This window comes from Tiliqua scincoides, chromosome 2 (assembly GCF_035046505.1).
Source record: "Tiliqua scincoides isolate rTilSci1 chromosome 2, rTilSci1.hap2, whole genome shotgun sequence".
In the NCBI taxonomy this organism is placed as follows: domain Eukaryota; kingdom Metazoa; phylum Chordata; class Lepidosauria; order Squamata; family Scincidae; genus Tiliqua; species Tiliqua scincoides.
Window position 1 is genome coordinate 134,167,638 of NC_089822.1, and position 21,561 is coordinate 134,189,198.

At 44.1% G+C, this 21,561-nt stretch overlaps 1 protein-coding gene across 1 annotated transcript in view; it reads right to left on the bottom strand.

The window, feature by feature from the left end:
- Window positions 1-7,012: 7,012 nt before the first annotated feature.
- Window positions 7,013-21,561, bottom strand: part of TIMELESS (timeless circadian regulator) — a 45,841-nt gene continuing 31,292 nt past the window's right edge. Inside the window, exons 24-30 of the mRNA XM_066615035.1 lie at window positions 20,371-20,596; window positions 18,659-18,727; window positions 18,282-18,400; window positions 16,350-16,458; window positions 14,300-14,348; window positions 9,196-9,275; window positions 7,013-8,111 (exon numbers count right to left, since the gene is read on the bottom strand). Of these exons, the coding sequence (XP_066471132.1) occupies window positions 8,038-8,111; window positions 9,196-9,275; window positions 14,300-14,348; window positions 16,350-16,458; window positions 18,282-18,400; window positions 18,659-18,727; window positions 20,371-20,596 (726 nt within the window). The 3' untranslated portion in view covers window positions 7,013-8,037. The remainder of the gene's footprint in view (window positions 8,112-9,195; window positions 9,276-14,299; window positions 14,349-16,349; window positions 16,459-18,281; window positions 18,401-18,658; window positions 18,728-20,370; window positions 20,597-21,561) is intronic.

The window sequence follows — 21,561 nt, forward strand, 5'->3', positions numbered from 1 at the left end:
GTTCCAATATTGTAAATGCTGCTGACCGCAGGTAGCCACTCCACAACTGCATGTACCTGTTGCTCCTTTTCACGAACACAATCCTCTGGGGTGGAACGCCGGCTTCTGGCAAGGCTGCTGCATCGATGTAGCCAGGAATGCGCACCGTGGTGTGGCATGAAGTAGCTGCCACTTCGCTTCAATACTTGGAAGGAATTGTTGCTATTGGAGGACACTCCAGCACATGTCTGACCCAACTGGTAACAAGCTGTGACTGCTGCCTGAAACTCTCTGTAGACCCTGTGCACTTGGCCATGCAGGAGGACTCCATTGATGCGTGTCAGACCTTTGCAGCGCAGTGCTCGGGTGGATGCTAGCTGGTCCAAGTTGAACTCCAAAGCAATACGGCTCTTGCTCCGAAGGCGAGAATTTGCTGTGCCCAGACGACCTGCCATTATCATCAAGAGGGCATTTGCATCCGTCTCTCCCAACTCCTTGTGGAGGTGCAGGACCAGGCTTTCTGCATGCCTGATGCAGCCTGCACCTTGCAGAACATGAGCCAGTGCAGCTTGAATGAAGACCTGGAGCAACTGGGGTACCTTGACAAAATCCTCAAGGGCATCAGGCATCAAGTCCTCACAGGAAATTCCCTTCTGGGACAACAGGAGCTGGAAGTATTTAGGGGACACGGCCCTGAGCTGGGTTTGGAGGGTGACATGACTGAAATCAGAGGTGGACTGGTTGGTTTCAGAAGTCTTTCCTGGCAGGGCAGCCATGGACTGCAGGTGCCCTTCCAAACCATGATGTGTCAAGAGGCCAAAGAAAGTCAAGACCATATACAGAGGCAGGCACATGTTGTATCTTTTCATTGGGCCTGTTGAAAATAAGAAGATAATAGCACTGGATGTCCTAGGATGTGGTCTGAGGGCTTATGATGCAGCCACCTTGCTAAAGCTAAGCGTATCATGCTCTGCTCAGTGCCTGGGAAGACAGCCTTGAATTTAATGATGGAAGAAAAGCACAATATAAATGTAACTTAGAACTCAAATAGCTCCTGCTATAGCTTCACCATGCTTCCTTTCCCAGGGCAGTACTGCATTCTGATATTAGCACAGGTAGTAAAGTAGTTGGACTGGCACCACAGTCAAAACAGTAATCAGCCAACTGAAAGAAGTTAATCCAAGCTGGCTCTGTAAGCCATTATTTACCATTAAAGCTAAATGAAAATGACATGTTCAGAGATAACTGACCAAATAGGGGAGACAAACAACAAGCACACCTGCCTGGCAGGATCAAGGGTCATTTGACTGACCAAAATGCTGGACTAGGTGAAATGTGGAAGGCTTGTTGTAGCTGTATGTGTAGCACTTGAATTCAAAGACAAACAGCCTCAGGTATCTCTGTAACGTGATTTAGAATGCATCCTTCTTACACACTTCATGGATGTACAGAAGTGTGTTTCCTAGGTCTAGGTAGGAGACATTTGCTATTCTTAACGGCTGTATCTTCTACAGGGAAAGCAGTACTGTAATTTTCTCTGTGGTGGAGAGAGACTCCTGGAGACTTATCTGTAACATTACCATTGAGCCTTAAGGCGAGGGTCTCTCCCTCTACAGCAGGAGTGGGCAAACCTGGACCTTTAACAATTGTATGGAAGCGGGGGAATTTCAGCAGGTGCAGCTTCTCATCTCATCTCATAGATAAGAAGTTGCACCTGCTGAAATTCTCTCTCCTATACAATTGTTAAAGGTCCAGGATCCCTAAAGTTGAAAGTTTGCCCAACCCTGCTCTACAGTATACTCCTTTTTCCTCTCAATGAGGTTGATTAAAATAAGCTGTAGGAAGAGGGACACTATTGACTACACCTTTCCTTCTTTTTATGTATCTAATCATTCCTGAAAACAACCTTTATAGTGAAAATCTGGACGAGTGCAATTATTACATTAATTTAAATGGAAAAACTTCTAATGCATTCCAAAGCCATTCCAAATCACCTTAAATGCCTAACAGCATAAAGGCAAAGCTGTGTGATACAATAAAATATAATAAACATTTAATAACATTATACAGCATCAACAAAGTGTTAAAAGGTGACAATAAAAATGTTTCAGAAGTTTAAGCATCGCATAATGGGGTCTAGCACTGCAAGCTTTAGGGCACAATGCTAACCAGGTCTACTCAGAAGTAGACCTATTTTGTTCCATGGGGCTTACTCTCAGGAAAGTGTGGTTAGGATTGCAGCCTTAGTTGAAAACTATGAGCAACTCTTACATTCCACCTGTTTTTCCACTTTTCACATAAGTTTTTTCTTTTCTGTTCTTTAGGGTCCATATTCACAGTAATTTGTAGAAACAGGGCACAAAAACAGATACACTGTAAAAGGAAGCATGTAGTGCATGTGCCCTGAAAGTGTGGGGACATGCTATTTATCAAGCAGTGCATCTCACATGGAGGATGCATCTTCCCCAGCTGTGCTAGGTCCTGAAGAGAATTAACCCTAAAGCCTGCAGGAGCACATCCAAAAAAGGCAGCAATTCCGGAACTCTGTTCTACTGGGGGGAGCAGGGGAGATCTAACCTAGAACCATTTTCTTGGGCATGTGCGACAAATTATCCCTTTCTCAGTCTCAGGAGATCGAAGTGGAGGGGGAGGTCTAGCCATTGAATGAATTGGGAGGTAGACCTGGCCTCTGTGAGAGATTCTCTCTCTCCCCCTCCCCTCCATTCCTGGACCTTATATAGAAAATCTATGTGCAGTGTGGATAAGTGACAATCTGTATAGCAAAAGTACTTTTAAAGAAGGAAAAGTATATTTTTCACGTTTAAACAGAGAAACCTGAATTAAGATAATCCATGCTAATTAAGAGTGCAATCCAGAGGACACCCTGGGCTGATGCAAGTTCCTTGCGCCAGCCCATTATTGTCATGAAAGTACCGTAAAGCATTTTCGTGCCACTGTAAGTGGGGTTAGGTTGGCACAGACTTGTTCCGGCCTCCCAATGCCAACATGGGCCCCAGGGAAAGAGTGAGTGGCATCTGCGGAGCTCAGCTGACACGGGTCTGGGAAGGGTGGAGAGGAGGCATTTCAGGGTGGGGGAGGGCAGGCAGCGGGCATTTCCGGGGGCAGGCGGGTGGGGAATTGGAGGCGGTGCCAAGATCCAACAGTTATGTCAGATCCTAACCCCTTTTCCAAGTGGCCCGGGGCAGTCCTGGGCTGCTCGGATTCATGCCACCTCTTGAGGTGGCACAGATCTGAGTAGCCCCATTGGTGCTGCTGTGGCTTTACCCGGGGTAAGGGGAAGTGATTCAGGCTGAGCTGCTTTCAGCCCCAATTCTGCCTTGGATGCAGCGCAGGCCCGCCGGTCTGCCTGCTCCAGGGCAGGTTAGGATTCCGCGGCATGAGGCATTTTTCAAGTGGGTGCTCCTCTTTTCTTTAGCTGGGGGAGAGTAACTGGCCCTCTTCGCCCCAGCAGTGTCCTTTCTAGTGGCTGTCTGCTGGTGTTCTTCTGCATCTTTTTAGACTGTGAACCCTTTTGGGACAGGGAGCCATTTAGTTATTTGACTTTCTCTCTAAAATGCTTTGTGAACTTTACTTTGAAAAGCAGTATATACAGTTAATTAAAATAACAACAAAAACATGTATGAATGTGATAAGGAAGCTACAGGGTGAGCATTTCAAGCTAAACATTGGCAGTGGTCAGGAAACAGAGGGTTGGTTGCAAGGGAATTGTAGGGATGAAAGGCATTTGCAAAATCACATAGACACTTGTAAGGCCATGTTTGCACCAGCTTTTCCTCTGAAATAAACTGGAGTTGCCTAAAACCCCATGTGGAGTCACTGTTTGTGCTCTGCTTTCTTGACTATTTGGTGGGGGGAAATTATACATTTCATTGGGAAGAACTCGCTCCCCCACTCTTAACAATATCTGGACAGACACTGAATACTGTCTTAAAGAGTAAGCCAGGAGACTGCTTATTGAGGAATCAATCTGCTGGCAGTAAGGTTGAGAAAGAGCTGTTCCCAGGCAGCACAATGGCCATGGAGCACATCTGCAGGCTTGAGTATGGCTTTGCTCAAATCTAAGTTTCTAGGAGTAGCAATCCAACCTGCTACTTCACGGTTACTTGCAAGTTGGTTCTTTTGCCACACTTTGAGAGTCTGAACTGCAGAGTCACAGGGGAGCAGCAGAATGTTCTATAGCAGTGGTTCTCACACATTTAGCACCAGGACCCACTTTTTAGAATGAGAATCTGTCAGGACCTACCGGAAGTGATGTTGTGACATCATCAAGCAGTGATATCATCAAGCAGGAAAATTCTTAACAATTCAAGGCTACCATCCTATTCACACTTACCCAGGAGTAAGTCCCATTTACTATCATTGTTAAAAGCATATACATGGTAGCCTGTTAAATGTACAGATGAGTCATATTCCCCCAAATGCAGTCACATACCATAGTAGCATCAAGTCTAATATATTAAAAATAAAATATTGAAATGAGTGGGGACCCACCTGATATCAGCTCACAACCGACCTAGTGGGTCCCAACCCATAGTTTGAGAAACACTATTCTACAGGGCAGTGGATGGGACAGAATGGGACAAATGGCTCGTTTCTATGCCGCCTAGCAAAATAAGCCCCAGATCCAAGATTGGAAGTGGTGGGGGAGAGAAAGTAATGGACACCATTAAGAGAGCAATATTGGGTTCCAAAGGTTGCATGCTGTACAGGATAGAGGTCTACATGGAGCTGTTTAAACAAGTTTGGTAGAACTGTTTAAACAGTTCCACCAAACACAAAGGTTTAAGCAGACAGGATACCTTTCCTCTCTCGGGCAACAAGCCTGGTGCTAGAACCCCACTAGTGAATTTTGTTAGGAAGGGCAATTAAAACAGATGTGCACAGCTAAATTTGCCTATATAAGGAGTTTCCAGAGGACACATCATACCAATTTGGCTATGTATTTTTTTCCCTTGGATACTGATCCCCATTGTGAAAATATAGTGGGCGCTTTCCCACCTGACTGGCACAATCTCTCCTCCCCTCCACCCTACTTCCAAATGTGCTTGGAGTTCACCCCCAAATTTTGGCCCATATCTGCTAACTTGCTAACCCTCGCTCATTCCCTCCTCTGCCACCAGAAGGAAACAGCTTACCAATCTGGAGAAGAGGTGCCAGAGGCGCAAATACCAGGGCATGAGTTAGGAGCTGTTTCGTTGGTGTTTATATATATCCCATCAGGTCAGGCTTATCAGCAGACACAATTGCAACATACAACTTCAGTGGCAAATTCAAGCATTGATTTCCACATACTGTATTCTTGTGAAGGCTTAAAAAAGGGGTGGGTGGGTCTTCTTTCCTACTAATTCTTGTCCCTCAGGCAGTTTTTCCATAATTTGATTCAGCAGCTAGATAGCTTAGGACTTCCTGAGAATGGTATCCAAGGTAAGTCTCCCCAATGAGCCAGAACTACCGCAATGTCAGAAACAAGAATTTGGTACTTAGTAGGAGCCAAAACAATGGGGTGGCCTCAGTAGGTAGAGTTGGAATGTAGATCAATTGTGGTTAATTGACTGCCTTTTGATGTCCCAGAGTCAAATATTCCATGAAGCCAAGAACTCGTTGTGAATGGCAGTATTTGTGTAATTGCAACATAGTGTAATCTAAATAGAATGAGAGGAGCAAGTACTCCTTGTTTCCCAGGCCTGCAGGAGACAGGATCACTACAGGCATATGCACCTCATTTAGGAGCACATCCCCCCAGCCCTACAACTGGCTCCAGAGAACATGGAACACTTTTTCCATCGAGACCAGTGCAGGCTGCATCACCCAACTTTTCTGCTAGCTGTGTTTCAACTGGAATGCAATATACAAACAAATGTTCTTGTGACCTGTGTCACAGTGAATTGAATCAAAGACAGAATTCACTGTATTTGCTCTGGGAAGGAACAGCCTCTGGGTCACGTGGCCTGGTGCCTTTTTTTTTTTTGGTATTGTAAATTTGTATTTTTTTTTTTGGTAATTTTTGTATTTTGTAATAAGTGTCAGACAAATAAGGATCAAATGCATGACATTCATACAAATGCTTGCTAAAAAGGTATACTCTGGGCCAGAGGCGTGCTTCATTAAGAACATCCTGCAGACACAATCAGGTACATGGAGGAGGTTAACTCTTTCCCCTTTGCATTAATTTCCTATCAAAAGTCACCCCCTGCAAGTGGCTATTTGCCCAGAAATAGCTATTTCCTGAAAATCGCTGAATCAGGGGCATTTAACAAATGCTTCAAGTGGGGATTTCAGCAGAAAAACAGCACAAGGGAGGCAAAGATTCCAAGTGCTATGCAAAGATCAACAGAGAGGCAACTCTTCCAAGGATGTTCCTGTTAGTAAAATTTGTGTTCTATTCCTGCATGACAAGAAGTAGAGACTAGGAAGCTACAAAGCACTCTAGATGGCAGAAACAGCATGAAAAGGACCCTGAGTCAGTGCTTCTAGGGATCATCCAAATTCCAGTAGGGCAAATAGCATTATCAGGCTGATTCTCGCCTGATCAACTGTTTTTTCCTGAGTTAAGCAGAAACATTGGGCCATTTCAGATGATACTTTAATCATCCACCAGGCCCCAAGCTTTAAAAGTGTCAATGCTCACCCTGGTCCCTCCTAATGTCCCCAGTGAATCATAGTGGCCCCTATGTTTTAGCATTAGTTATGTCCAAGCAGAAGCTAAGAGAGGTCCTGCTTTGGTTGCAGTAGGTTCTGGTCGCTGGTAAATTACAGAAATGATTTATTTAGGACAACACAGGTCTGGATCAGGTTGGGTGGGGCTTATGAACAGGCACTGCTCGCAGAATCTAAAAGAAGCCAGAACAAGACTGAAGTCAGTAGCTTGCACCACCAGAATTTAACAAAACCTTTACTCATGACAGTTATGCCTTTCCGTGCCCAAATCCCTAGCTGTTTTGACTAGCCACGAGTAGAACAAGGCAGAGAATCCCTCAAAACATTTTATTTTGTTTTAGAATTTGACCAAGATATCATTGGGTCAAATTCTTGGGTATTTGGGTATCAAAAATACACACATAAACCACACAGAAATGTTACATATAAGCTTAGTATGGGGTAGTAGGAGATCAGCAGGGAATAATCCCCAACAACCAGAAGGGTACAATCCCTAAACCTCCTTGGGTACTGCCCCCATCAGAACCATCCAAACAATTAAGCCAATAACTAACCAAAGCAGCAGCAAGTAGAAATCACAGAAACTGGCAAAGGAGGCATCTTGCTCAAAGAGGTGCAAAAAGTGGCACAGGAATCCCTCTTCTGAACACAGCTGCAGCCTTTGAAGTTGAAAACTATGCTATTCAGCTGGAACACTTGACACAAAATGGGATTGTGCAATTCTGGCTCCGGCACCCATTTTCAGAGAAGGCATATCAGGGCAAGACAAGGCGCAGTGGAAATAGCAGAGACTGAAGAGTGTGTGCAAGCATTTTAAGGCAGCATGTGACTAAGCAAGGGGACCAGGCCATGGGACGTTAGCCAGGCCCACAGGAAAGGGAGAAAGGTAGATCCACAAGTCAAGCAGCCTTAGAATGGGAGGAGCCAACATTCCCCCAATCTCTGCTTAATAACCTACTCTGCAAGGAAGACCCTCCACAGATATATTCAGCAATGCCACTTCTGGGGGAGGTATCAGAAGTTACACATAATGATCTACAAACACAAACAGTATGAGTAAGTGTTTAAAAGGTATTTCATCCCATACCCCTTGCAGCTTGTAAGACATAAGCAAAGTAGCATGGGAACAAGCCCAGTCTCTTATTTCTCCACTCTACTCCTTCCTCCTCACCAGATTCCATTCTTCTTTTTTTCCCCACATTCTTGAGTCCAAATTTCTACAACCTACAACATCAAAGAGTTGTGCACCAAGAATGATTGATAGTTTGCAATCTAGTCCAACTAAGGTTCCTCTGCTTGAGAAGACTGGTTGCAACATTAGGGCTGAAGGTGAGCATAATCAAGTCTTGCTGGCCTAGTAAGGGAGGGGGCTTCCTTCCATCAATCGTCCTCATCCTCAATTCGCAGGCACTTTCTCTTGGCAATGAGATGTGGCGCATCCTCCTCACTGGAGCCTGCAGCACCAAAGTAAAATGCAGTATGTGTTAAGATTGAGTAGAATGTTTGCCACTGAAGATTACATTAGAAATTCACACTGTCACTTATTCAAAGTATGTAGCCACAAGGACTAGAAAGAGGGCAAAATGGAGTATTCAGGATTCTGAGGAAAAACAAGTTGTTGGGGGGAGAGCCCAAAGATTCATGGGCAAATTCAGATACTGTCCAGTACAACCAAATTGTTAACTTTTTTTATTTGTTGTTTTAAATATTTCCATGATATCCTAGACAGGGTTTCTCAAAGTAGCTGAGTTGCACTTGTTCTCCTGAATGGAGAAATGGAGACCCACTTCATTCTTTACACCCAGAAAAGTTAACTTTTAAAATGAGTTGGGACAAGAACTGCCCACTCTTGATGGAACTTGCCTTCTATATTGTGATGGGATTCTTGGCATGTCTCTTGATTGAAAGGAAGCAAACCCAAAGCTGAGTCACAACAGGCAGCTTCTTCTGCTGCTCTCCTAGTCTTTCAGCTACTCCCAATTTCTGCTGCACCCCATTTCCCTTGCCACATTTCTTCTACTATATTTGGTCATTTATTTTTATCTCTGTACTAAATCTGGCTGCTTGTTCTAGAAGCCTACAGTATCGTCGTCTTCCTTTTCTTCTACTGAGTGGGTCCATCTCAACTGTTGCTTGATTATTGGTTTCAGTAAAAAATATAAATATCTTAATAAGAAAGAAAATGATACGCATCACATCTGATGCAGAGATATGTCAGAATTGTCCATCCCCAGTAGAGGCTGCTTGGAAGGAAGTAATCAGAGTAGCGATTCACACAGAGGTTACATTCTCTATGGATGAGTGTTCTGGACCCACAGAAGCCTTTAGTTATTTTATTTATTTCTTGTGGCACACTAACAATTTTTCCAAGTACTACAACAGCAAGAAGTTCAAGCACTACAGTCTTTAAGGTCTTTTGAGGAGCACCTCAGGGACACATGAAAGAAATAATTGTATGAGGTAGGGAAGAGTAGGCAGTGAGAGAATCTCGATGCAGAAGAAAACTAGTCAAAGTAGGCTACAAATTGTGATACATACTTTGGCTGTCATTTTCCACCTCATTATCACTGACCAAGCGGCTCCTTTTGGGACCCAGAGTGTGCTGGATAGGTTCCTCCCTAAAGATAAGAACAAAGTAAGAGTGTTTGGTATATTTGCCACCAAAGACGGGGAAAGAAGAAGTGTTCCTCGGAAACAGTATGGAAGGCAAAAATGCTACAGGTTCCCATTCATTCCTACTCCAGACAAAGGTTCTACCAGTAGCTCTGTTTTCATTCCATCCTACTCTTCTAGAACAAGCATTCCAGCTCAGGCAGCACAACCTTTTTTTTTGGGGGGGGGGGGGGAGTATGCACATTTGTTATCTTTGGAAAAGGAGTACATAGTTTTGCAGAAAACCAAATTTTATTTTATTTTTTTCCAGCTGTTTGGTGTACCATTTTGCCACAAGCAATTCCTTAGTTTATGCTGGAGTGATATAATGTGAAATGCAAACCTACACACTAATCAGATTACAGGCAAGCCAGAGTCACACATCAAAGGGATTTTAGTGCTTGTCGCAAACATAGGGGGGTTTGGGGTGCTCAGAGTTCTTGGTTCTCGAACCCTAAAGCCCTCAAGCCCCCCCCCCCGTCGAGTAGTACTGCCACCACCCTGTATGTGTCAGTGCCTCAGTCCAGGGACTCTGACACCCTCATGGCTTAATTCTATCCCTTGCAGGCACTGACCTCTTTCTCCAATTAAAGCTTCAGTTCTCAAGTTACTAGATCTCACTGAGCACTTGGTAGCTTGCTGAGCAGCTAGGCAGGATTCTGAACCTTTGTCCCCAACAGACAATGAAACAATTTGGTAAAAGATTTCAGTTTATTAAGTACATAAGGTTACACACTCTACAATAAGGCAGCAAATGCTAGAGCAGGGGTGCCCAAACCCCGGCCCTGGGGCCACTTGCGGCCCTCGAGGCCTCTCAATGCGGCCCTCAGGGAGCCCCAGTCTCCAATGAGCCTCTGGCCCTCTGGAGATTTGTTGGAGCCCACACTGGCCAGACGCAACTGCTCTCAGCGTGAGGGCGACTGTTTGACCTCTTACGTGAGTTGTGGGATGAGGGCTTCCTCCACTGCTTGCTGTTTCACGTCTGTGATGCAGTAGCGGCAGCAAAGAAAAAGCCAGCCTTGCTTTGTGCAAGGCCTTTTATAGGCCTTGAGCTATTGCAAGACCGTCATTCATTCATATAAGTTCCATCTTTAATATATTCATTTATGTAAACTTATGTAAATTTATTCAAATTTTAAATGTAAATTAGTTCTTTTTTCCCCCGCCCCCCAACCGACACAGTGTCAGAGAGACCATGTGGCCCTCCTGCCAAAAACTTTCGACACCCCTGTGCTAGAGGCATAAACATCTAGAAAACATATCAGCAATAAAATAATAAAGCTAGCTGGTTATCTCTATTAATCCCTATCTCTCACCTGGGTCAGTTACTCTTGTAGATCTCTTAGCTCCCGGGCTACTTATGAGGCCAGGTGCCCATGATGGACAATGGAGCTCACACGTGTGCAGGATGTTGCACCCAAAAACTCTGATCAAGAAGGACCGCACACACCCCTTGGGCACTCATTATTATACTTCTTATGCTAATAGCACTGAGGTGACTTCATACTTAGACTGTCCAATCAGACTCTTAGAGGAACAGAACATTCTCGAAGTTGGCCTGGTTGCTAACTCCTCCTAGTTTTTACCCCTCCCAACTGGAGATCCATAGCTGCACTCCATCACGCTTGATCAGGCGCCTCTCTGTCTACTAAGGTGCTAAACATTCCAATGGGTTGTAATTCTTGTTGTCTGTCCTTTCTGGCCAGCAAAGGAGAGACAACCATATTTTTATTTACTCACATTCTTGCAGCTAGGAACTGCTAGCAACTTCTCAGTTACACTGTCTTAGTTTGGTTCAGGCTTCTACTGCCAACCTAGGCCTAACATGCACTTATTCAGGACAGTGCTGTTCAATGGTCCCAACTGAATATGGCTATGTGCAGGGCAGACAGCCAAGCAAGGGGCAGAGGAGAACAGCAGTGCCTATTATCCATGTTGTGTTTCTACTCAAAATATAAAAGCTTTCAAATGGATACTTGGCTGCACAGAACTGTGTGTGACTCATTTTTTCCAATTCCTGTAATTCAGATGGGTATCTGATCCAGATCTTGGAACTGAGCCTGAAGAGAGGGGCTGCTCACTTCCAAGATATTCTACAAATGAACAAAAGTTTCAGTTGGACAGAAAAGTGTCCAAATGAAAAGTGGTGGGTGGGTGAGTTTGTAGTTCACAAAAAGCAAAAATGTATTCAATCAAGGTATTCCAAAACATATTCAATCATATGAGAGTTTATTCTAAGAACATAAGAACAGCCCCACTGGATCAGGCCATAGGCCCATCTAGTCCAGCTTCCTGTATCTCACAGCGGCCCACCAAATGCCCCAGGGAGCACACCAGATAACAAGAGACCTCATCCTGGTGCCCTCCCCTACATCTGGCATTCTGACTTAACCCATTTCTAAAATCAGGAGGTTGCGCATACACATCATGGCTTGTACCCCATAATGGATTTTTCCTCCAGAAACTTGTCCAATCCCCTTTTAAAGGCGTCTAGGCTAGACGCCAGCACCACATCCTGTGGCAAGGAGTTCCACAGACCGACCACACGCTGAGTAAAGAAATATTTTCTTTTGTCTGTCCTAACCCGCCCAACACTCAATTTTAGTGGATGTCCCCTGGTTCTGGTATTATGTGAGAGTGTAAAGAGCATCTCCCTATCCACTCTGTCCATTCCCTGCATAATTTTGTATGTCTCAATCATGTCCCCCCTCAAGCGTCTCTTTTCTAGGCTGAAGAGGCCCAAACGCCGTAGCCTTTCCTCATAAGGAAGGTGCCCCAGCCCCGTAATCATCTTAGTCGCTCTCTTTTGCACCTTTTCCATTTCCACTATGTCTTTTTTGAGATAAGGCGACCGGAACTGGACACAATACTCCAGGTGTGGCCTTACCATAGATTTGTACAACGGCATTATAATACTAGCCGTTTTGTTCTCAATACCCTTCCTAATGATCCCAAGCATAGAATTGGCCTTCTTCACTGCCGCCGCACATTGGGTCGACACTTTCATCGACCTGTCTTCACTTCTTCACTTCACATTGGGTCGACACTTTCATCGACCTGTCCACCATCACCCCAAGATCTCTCTCCTGATCTGTCACAGACAGCTCAGAACCCATCAGCCTATATCGAAAGTTTTGATTTTTTGCCCCAATGTGCATGACTTTACACTTACTGACATTGAAGCGCATCTGCCATTTTGCTGCCCATTCTGCCAGTCTGGAGAGATCCTTCTGGAGCTCCTCACAATCACTTCTGGTCTTTACCACTCGGAAAAGTTTGGTGTCGTCTGCAAACTTAGCCACTTCACTGCTCAACCCTGTCTCCAGGTCATTTATGAAGAGGTTGAAAAGCACCGGTCCCAGGACAGATCCTTGGGGCACACCACTTTTCATCTCTCTCCATTGTGAAAATTGCCCATTGACACCCACTCTCTGCTTCCTGGCCTCCAACCAGTTCTCAATCCACAAGAGGACCTGTCCTCTAATTCCCTGACTGTGGAGTTTTTTCAGTAGCCTTTGGTGAGGGACCGTGTCAAACGCCTTCTGAAAGTCCAGATATATAATGTCCACGGGTTCTCCCGCATCCACATGCCTGTTGACCTTTTCAAAGAATTCTATAAGGTTCGTGAGGCAAGACTTACCCTTACAGAAGCCATGCTGACTCTCCCTCAGCAAGGCCTGTTCGTCTATGTGTTTTGAGATCCTATTCTAAAATCATACAGTGATTATGGAGCCCAAGACAGACACAATATTCCAAGTGAGGTCTGATCAGTGCAGTGTTATCATCCTCTTCATGCCTCTTCTAATTCAGACCACCAATGCATTTTGCTGGCTCATGTTCAGCTTGTGACACCAAAATCTTTTTTTATATAGGCTGCTGCCAAGTCAGGTTTCTCTCATTCTGTACTTTTGTTCCTACGTGCAGGACCTTAATTTGTCTCTGCAAAACTTCACCCTTGTTGGTATGGGCCCAATGATCAAATATGTCAAGATAATTTTGAATTCTGATTTAGCCTTATTAGCTTTTGTATCATGTGCAAGTTTCACAAGCACTTCCTCTATCCTCTAATCACAGTCATTTATAAAAATATTGAACAAAGGATCCAAGACAGAACCCACTGGCACTCCATTCAATACCTCCCCTGAGGCTGATGTCCTCAATCTTTTAATGGCATTTGTTGGAACAGTCGTTCAACCAACTTTGAACCCACCCAACAGTAGTACAATCTTGCCCACATTGTATCATTTTAGTCACAAGGATACCATGGGAGACTTTGTCAAATATGTTGCTGAAATCTAGGTGCATGATATTCCTACAGCCTAAGAGACTAGTCACTCTACCAAAGGAGGAGATGAAGTTAATCTGGCACAATTTATTTGTATTCATGCTGGCCCCTAGAATCAGCTCAATTTCTAAGCACTCACTGACGATACACTTACTAATAATCTGTTCTAGGATCCTTCCACGTATAGACATCAGGCTGACCAGTCTAATTTCCTGCACCATCCCTTTCCTCCTTTTTAAAAAGATAGTGATGACATGTTCATCTTCAGTTCTCAGGCATGTCACCAGGAGTTCTCAAAGACTAGAAATAGTGGATCTGAGATCCTATCTGTTAACGCTTTCAGTATCCTGGGGTATATTTCAGCTAGTCTTGGGAACTTAAATGAATTTAAAGCAACCAGGTGTTCCCTTTACATCTCTTGAGCCATGAGGCCCCCAGTTCTTCACTGTGCAACTGTTAGGTTGAGCCACCTTCCCCTTATGAAACAAAGATGGAGGCAAAATAAGAACTGAGCAGCTCTGCCTTCACTCCATCACCCTTTGTACTTAGTATAAAACTCTCCTGATGAGGCTTGCAAGGTTCTTGTCAATACAGGCACCTGCTACTGTCTTCTGCTTCTGCAAGTCATTATGCTCAGTGATGCCTAATCTGTACATTCATCCCTCATCTCCCCTCATTTTCATAAACATTGTCCCCAATTCTCACTTTTCTGCTGTCAGGCACCTTGGCTCCTCTGTACTGAGATCCTCTTCCTCTGAAATCAAACAGAAGAGAACAGGTGTCAGCCAAAGAAAGGCCAAGTCAGTTTTCATAGGATTTTAAGCAATGAAGCAGCTGAAGCAAGTTATTTCCCCAAGTACAGTAATTCACTGCAGAATTCTGCACTTATCCAGGCCCAGAGATCTTCAAATAAGGCATCAGATATTCCAAAATAGCAACCATAGCTCAGGTCTAATAGCTGCAGAGAAAACCTCAATAAAAGGCTATCACAGGTATAACAATACCTACAGAGATTGAAGCTTGTAGCTTTATTCACCTAAGGCACCATAGCCAGTAGTCTTAGCCATTGTCGGGGCTGTCAAATCAGTTATAAACTAGGGTGGACCTCAAAATACTTTTTAATAAAAGGGACCAACGCATGGAATTTAGTTTCTATTTGGAATATATGCACTGGTTTTAACCAGTGAAGCAGAAGCCAGCCCTACAGTGGGCTGCGTTGCCTCGCATGTAAGCAGAAGAATGCATATTCCAGGTCTCCCCAGCTTGAGACTTACTACACTGGACATAGCCTACCAGCTAGACGCTTGAGCCTTTTCTGTCTCAAGCAGGCAGCAATAACAGAAGGCTGATCATGTCGTGGTGACGTTTGGCTAGTGGACCTTGCTTTCTTGGTGGGTCACAAGTTGGGTAGGTTTGGAACATGCATCGTCTCCAAAATCTGTGACTTGGCAGTGTAGCCTCATGTACACCATGTGCCCACAATTCCTCTAGGCCAGTGGTTTTCAGACTGGGGCATCGCGACACCCCAGTCTGAAAGCCCTGGCCTCTTTTCCCTTAAGGGGCAGGGGCAGGGGGAGGCAGGGAGGAGGCAGTGACGCGATCCCCAGGACCGCGCCGCTCAGGAGGACTGCAGGGACTAGGATGCACTCACCAGTCCCTGCACCAGCCGACCTGGGGTGCGGGGAGCCTTGCGTGAGCATCTGCAGGGCTCCCCAGCTCATTAGAAGTGAAAGTGGAGCGCAAAACCAAAAGTGGAGCATGATCGCTCCACTTTCACTTCTAACAAGCTGGGGAGCCCTGCAGGCACTCGCGCAGGACTCCCCACACCCCTGACAGGCTGCTGCAGGGACTGGTGAATGCATCCCAGTCCCTGCAGCCCTCTTGAGCGGCACGATCCTGGGGATTGCGTCGCTGCCTTCCCCCTGCCCCTGCAAGGACTTACAGCGGTGCAAACTCTCCCAGAGAGCTTGAAAACCACTGCTCTAGGCACAGACTGAAGCTGGTCTGCCAGAGGAACCTTTTCTCCCTCCCACCCTTTCCCTCCCTGACAGGAAGACAAAACTTAATGTAAGAAGGCAATAACCAATTCACATACACGGTAAGAAATTAACCAAAGCAAAATGTTACTCTTTTGTAAAAGCCCTGTGTAAAATTTGAGGCCATGCCCGGAAGATATCCGGAACTAGAAAGCTAAAAGGGCAGAGAGCCCAAGAGGCAGGGTGGCTGAAGGGAAGAGGTTAAGTAGTAAGTGGGAGAGGAGAAACTAGCACCTAAACAGTGTCCTCTGTAATTTTACCAGGGCCACATGAACCCCTAATGGAGCTGCGCAGGGGCAGCTCTGGAACTCTCAGTGAGGACATGATCATCACTGAGCTCCAGAGTACTGTGACAGAAGCTACATTGGGTTCCAATTCAAGATGGGCAGCTTAGAAGGTACAGTGCACCTAAGGTTATTAAAGGAAGCAAGGGATTGAGAAAAGGGAGAGAATAGCAGCCAGAGAACTGTAGAAAAAAACCTCACAGAAAATGAAAAGAAGGAGTCATTGACCATTGTGGGAAGCATGCAAGGAAAGTAAACAAGACAGCAAATCAGAGGGAAATAATTCAGACAGGAAATTAGGCTGAACAATAACTTGATACAGAGCAGCCCAACAGTGATTTTGAAGTATTTGTAAAATTTAATGGGAAAGGTCAAGTTTCAGCAGGCAGTTCTTCAGTGTCTACTATGCAATTTGTCTCCTTTCATACAACTCACCAGCTACCTGTCCTTTGGTCTCTCCCTCCGATTCTTGTTGGGCAATGGAAGAAGCCATTTGTCGTAACCGCTCTGGGCTAAGCTTGGTAGGAATGCGCCAGAAGGATTCCTGGGAGAAAAAAAGATAATTTGTTTTTAAAGACATACTGCCAGCTCCTGGATGCAAGAGGACATCATCTGCTTTTGCTCCCAGTACCCTTAAATACACAAGCCTCTTTCTGCAAATGCGTTGAGAGTTGGGGTTTACCCAGAATGAGAATAGTCAAATTCAGCCTCATTCAACTAGGCCAGTAGTTCTCAAACTTTTAGGTGGTGTTACTCCCTAAGTAAGTCTTTGCAGGGGAGAGGCATGGGCAGCGCCAGGATTGTGTCGCTAAGAGGGGGCAACCTGGGTGCTTGTACTTACAAAATGCCTGGGCAAGCAGCAGGAGGTGCTGAGAGCCTTATTGACATCCCTGGTCTTGTGGGCCAATTTGGCTTATGTAATGTCTGAATATATGTTTAATATGATAATAATCTTCTATTGCACAAGATACAAAATACAAACTGAAATAAGGTACAAGATTGAATACATCCCCCTAAGAAAGCACTGAAATCCTAGAATGTAGATCTTACTCATCCAGAGAGGGAAATAAAAGACAGGCCTCAATTTTTCCTTATGTAACATCAAAGACCTGGATTCAGTATATAGCTGACTCTAACAGTAGTGTGAGAATGAAGTGTTCTGTTAAAATGCAGGAGAGCTTATCAATGATTCAAGGAAGGTTAGCCATTAGGAATATGTATATATACACACTGGTTTTCAAACAAACAAGTTCACAAACCAGTTTATACAGCCAAAATAAGTAAATAAATGTCAAAGTAAGTAAATCTTACTGTCTTAATGTCAAAGTAAATAAACCTGTCCCAAAAGGGCTCTCTATCAAAAGAAATATCAGCAAGCTACCACTGGAAAAGACACTATGCTGGGGTGAAGAGGGAATGTTGATTTTCCCCCTGCTAAATATCAGAGCAGCACTGTAAAAAGCGCCTCTATCCAATTAACAGAGGGCGATATATTATCTGTATACATCAAGGGGAAAAATCAAGCAGTTCTCAAAACCAGAGTCTTTGGGGAAAAAGGCATTGGTTTTGAGGGCTCTGCTGTCTTCCTTGTGGCCCAAAGTTACACTATGATTCTGTTTGTCTTATCCAAATGCTTGGCTAGAAATGGTGCTGAAAAGTAATGTTGAACTTTCATTCATACACAGCTGCTTTGATTTAATTCAGCAGTTTAATGCAAGATCACTGTGCAAAGGTTTTAGCTTAAAGGGACATAGAAGTGCTGAAAATGTATCCAAGATTTAAAGCAACAGGAGAGTGGAGAAGCATGAATTTCTGGGATGTCTTGGTACAGTCTGAACCATGACTTTATTGGTGCATCATTTGGAGTTTCCTAATATATGCAAGTATGGAGATGCTGAGGCAAAGTTTTCACCTTGAGTTGAAGTAATTGAGTAGAATTGGTCTGAAGTGAGTGAGTGAGTAAGCAAATATAAAGAACACACTGGGCTGCTTCAATATTTTTCCTGAACCTGCACATGGTAATAGATGTGTGTATGCATTATCTTTCAACATGAGCCGCTAAAACTATTTTTAAAAGTTACTACACTGTGTTCACCCCCCCCCCCGCCAATTAGGAAAAATAAATGGGATGTAAGAGCTAGGATATGCCTACCACATGAGTGTGCATGTCTATTATTACATAGAGCTTGTCGGGGGGAATATCATCTGAACTAGGTCACTGAGAATCTTTTTAGGCAAGATATAATGTATAAATAAAATAAAAACATCCTCCTAAAACAAATGAAAACACCACACACACACACACACACCCCTCTTGTAACTCCTGTTGATGCACCCCTACTCTCTTCCATGCTAGGAAAAGGTTACCTGCTCATTGGCTGGAGGTCGCAGCCCCAATTTCCTTAGAAGCTTATGGAAACCCTTGTGCTCCATGGCATCTTCATTCTCTTCAGACAGTGGCACCAAAGGCACAGGCTGGATACAACCTGGCGAACACAGAAGTCTATCAAGCCAACTTCTAATCATGCAAGTAAGAGAAGGACAATATTCTCAACTATAGGGTCCTAGTGGATATCCCAATCTTAGCCAATAAGGGAAACTAAGGCAAAACATCTGGCTCCCCCCACCCCCCAACAAACAATTGAATTAGACAGTGGCAGAACAAGAAATACAATAATGAAGGCACAACTCTCACCCTGAGACCCAGGAATCTGTAACACCAGGCTCTACCCCTCTGTATTTACCTTCCTCAGCTCGGTCAGCTGCTGTTCTGTTCAGACAGTTCTGGAGCCACCGCAAGGGGCCAGACAAGCCTATGGGGACAAAGGCAGATGAGGTGGTGAGCAAGCTCTTTCCCCGAATGAACCTGGACAGAGTCCCATGTTATTGCTCACTCTGTATTAAGTAAGGCCTGATCTACACCTGTAGAAGGATGCAGTGGTAGAATTGATTCTATATAGCTTGAGAACAAATGTCTGAATGAGGAAGAGAATGAACCCCCCCCCCCTCCTCTAAAATCTCTAAAACCCAGCCAGAAGGTTATGGGTTACACCCTTTCGCTTTGTTGTGCTATCTACAGGGAATATTTTATGTAGGTTTTCATTAAACAAAAACAGCATTTCCCCACCTTCAGTCTGAAATGGTAATGCCCATTCTACCACTTCATTCTACTATATGTTCAGACCCAGTCTAAGCCAGGACAAGTAGAGAACTTTAGTGGGCATGCAGGAAAAGCAGCAAAGTCCAGAGACCACAAAAGGCAGTCTCTTGTTTAACCAAGCTTTTTGTGGCAAAGGATATTAAATAACAGTATATTTATTAATATTAATTGTCTGATGGACGGACAAGCTTCAAAAAACAGGGATCTGCAATATGATGTGAACACATACAAAACTCCTCAATAATTGTCAACCTTCAAATTAGAACCTAACAAATGTCAAATCGTGCAATTTCCAAAGCTATATTTATATTTCCAAAGCTTCTTTGAATGACTGTTTTAATAAAAAAGAAAAAGTTGCTTTCATTCTTCATGGAACATCTGCAGTGACAAGCTTTGTTAGTGGGTCCCACATAGTTGGGGCCTACACAGAGAAAGCTCTACCCAGAGCTTCCAAAAACCTAGATTCAACTGAATAAAGCCTCTCTCCCAGTTTTAAAGGATGGCAACTTCCCAAGGGTAAAGGTGCTCCCAGCATTTCCATCAGTCATCTCTAAAAGTTGTCCCAAAGCTGATCCCCCACAAAGGAGGAAGATTCAAACTGTGCTCTTGGTAATCCTGAGGTTACTTGGATATCTGTCCTCCACTACCAATCTCCCCCTGTAGCCTGCAGGCATGGTAAAGTGCTGAGTACATCCCAAAAGTAATGCAGGATGACAGCAATGCTCAAGATATCTGGGCGAGTGCCTGCCCTGAACTGTTACCCCACCACTGAATGCTTCACAACTTGAGAAGTTCCGCTGCAGATGTGTGGCAGTTTCACGCAATTTTATTGGATACATTTGTATCCTGTCTTTCACCCACTTACCTGGGAGCCCAAGCGGCCTAACCAAAAATATACGTGATCATCATCAAACTAAATGAAAAACAATTTTTTAAAAATCTATAATGAAAATCTACAGCACACATAAAATCTACAACCCATTAAAGTGGCAATTAAAAATCAATGTAAAAGCAAAGGCAAAACATAAAAGCAAAGCAATAGTACACAATAGAGACATCCAGATAATAACATAACAGGCAGTGGCAATAAAACGGCAAGTAAAGGCAGTCAAACAAACATACCAGCAATTTTTCAAAAAGCATTGACATGGAAAGGTTTGCCTGAAGATACAAAGTTTGAGACCAAGTACTCAAAAGCATCCTGGCTCTGTATCAATAGGGGGCACTGATCAGTACCGTCATGGGGCACTACAGATCTCTCTTCCGCTACCTAGAAGGGCTCCTACACATTCTCACCTTCCTGTCTCAGGTTTTGTACAAGTTCCTGGATATCTCCATTAGGTGTCGTTGCCCCCTTCCTGTTAATCTGCCCATCCAGGGGCCTGTTGCCCACATCACTGCCACCATCCTCCCAGATGGACTCTTCTTCTTCCTTGCTATCCAAGTAATTCTCTTCTTCCTCCTCATCTTCAGAGTCATCCAGGTCATGCACCCCAATGTCCCTGGGGCAGACAGCTTTGTTCTGAAAGGAAAAATTCAAAACTGTATAGAGCAGCAAGGGACAAAAGTTCCCTGTCTTCCTCCCTCAATAGCCCATACTATGAATCAAATTGTAGCTTCAGTCTTGGTTGAACCCAAATGTAAAAGCATTTTACATTTGTGAAAACAAAGACAAGCGTACTACACCACAACACTCAGTTTCAGCCTAGTTGGATTAGCCCACAGATCTATACTGGTGGGACCTCGGTATTCACTGATTTGACTCACCACTGATACTGAGATTCAGCTTTGAATGCCTTGTAACAAGGGAAAAAAGCACCAAAATCCAAATTTCCTACCTTCACCCTGTTAAATTATAATTTCACTCCATTAGATTCCATTGTTCACCCCATCTAGTAGTTGAATGCAGTATTGCATCTATACCAATGCATTCTGGTGCGACAGTGGAGAAGCAAGAAACCCAGAAGTGAGTCTTTAAAGCTATATTTCCACTAATTTGGTATCCACTGATTTTTTTTTTTTAATCCACTGGGGGTTCCAGAACAGGACCCCAGTGGATAACAAGGCATGACCTGTATTTTTATATGCTTGAGGAGGGTAAAAAGCTGGCTATCTAGCCATTTGTAGAGCTATTGTGATACTATAGAACACCAAAAAATGTTCTCGTTACTAAGAAAGGCTCAGTTACAGAGCACTGACAGGAAGCACTCTGTGAGGGAAGTTTTCTTTAAAATATTTAGGATCTGTCTTACTCTGCAAAAATTTCAAATGGCGCATATTAAAATACAAGGTTTAAAACATAATAAAAAACAAATAAAACCCTTACAGTTGTAAAAAACAAAATGATGAACAGAGAGCAAAACACCACAACACAGCAACCCTGTCACAGTGAAAGAGATTTATAGCGGATAAGCAGTGGCCTTGGTGGTGGCAGACGAGATCTGCCAAATTCTGCAATACCAGTTGAGAGGGAAGCAGTAAAGCAAA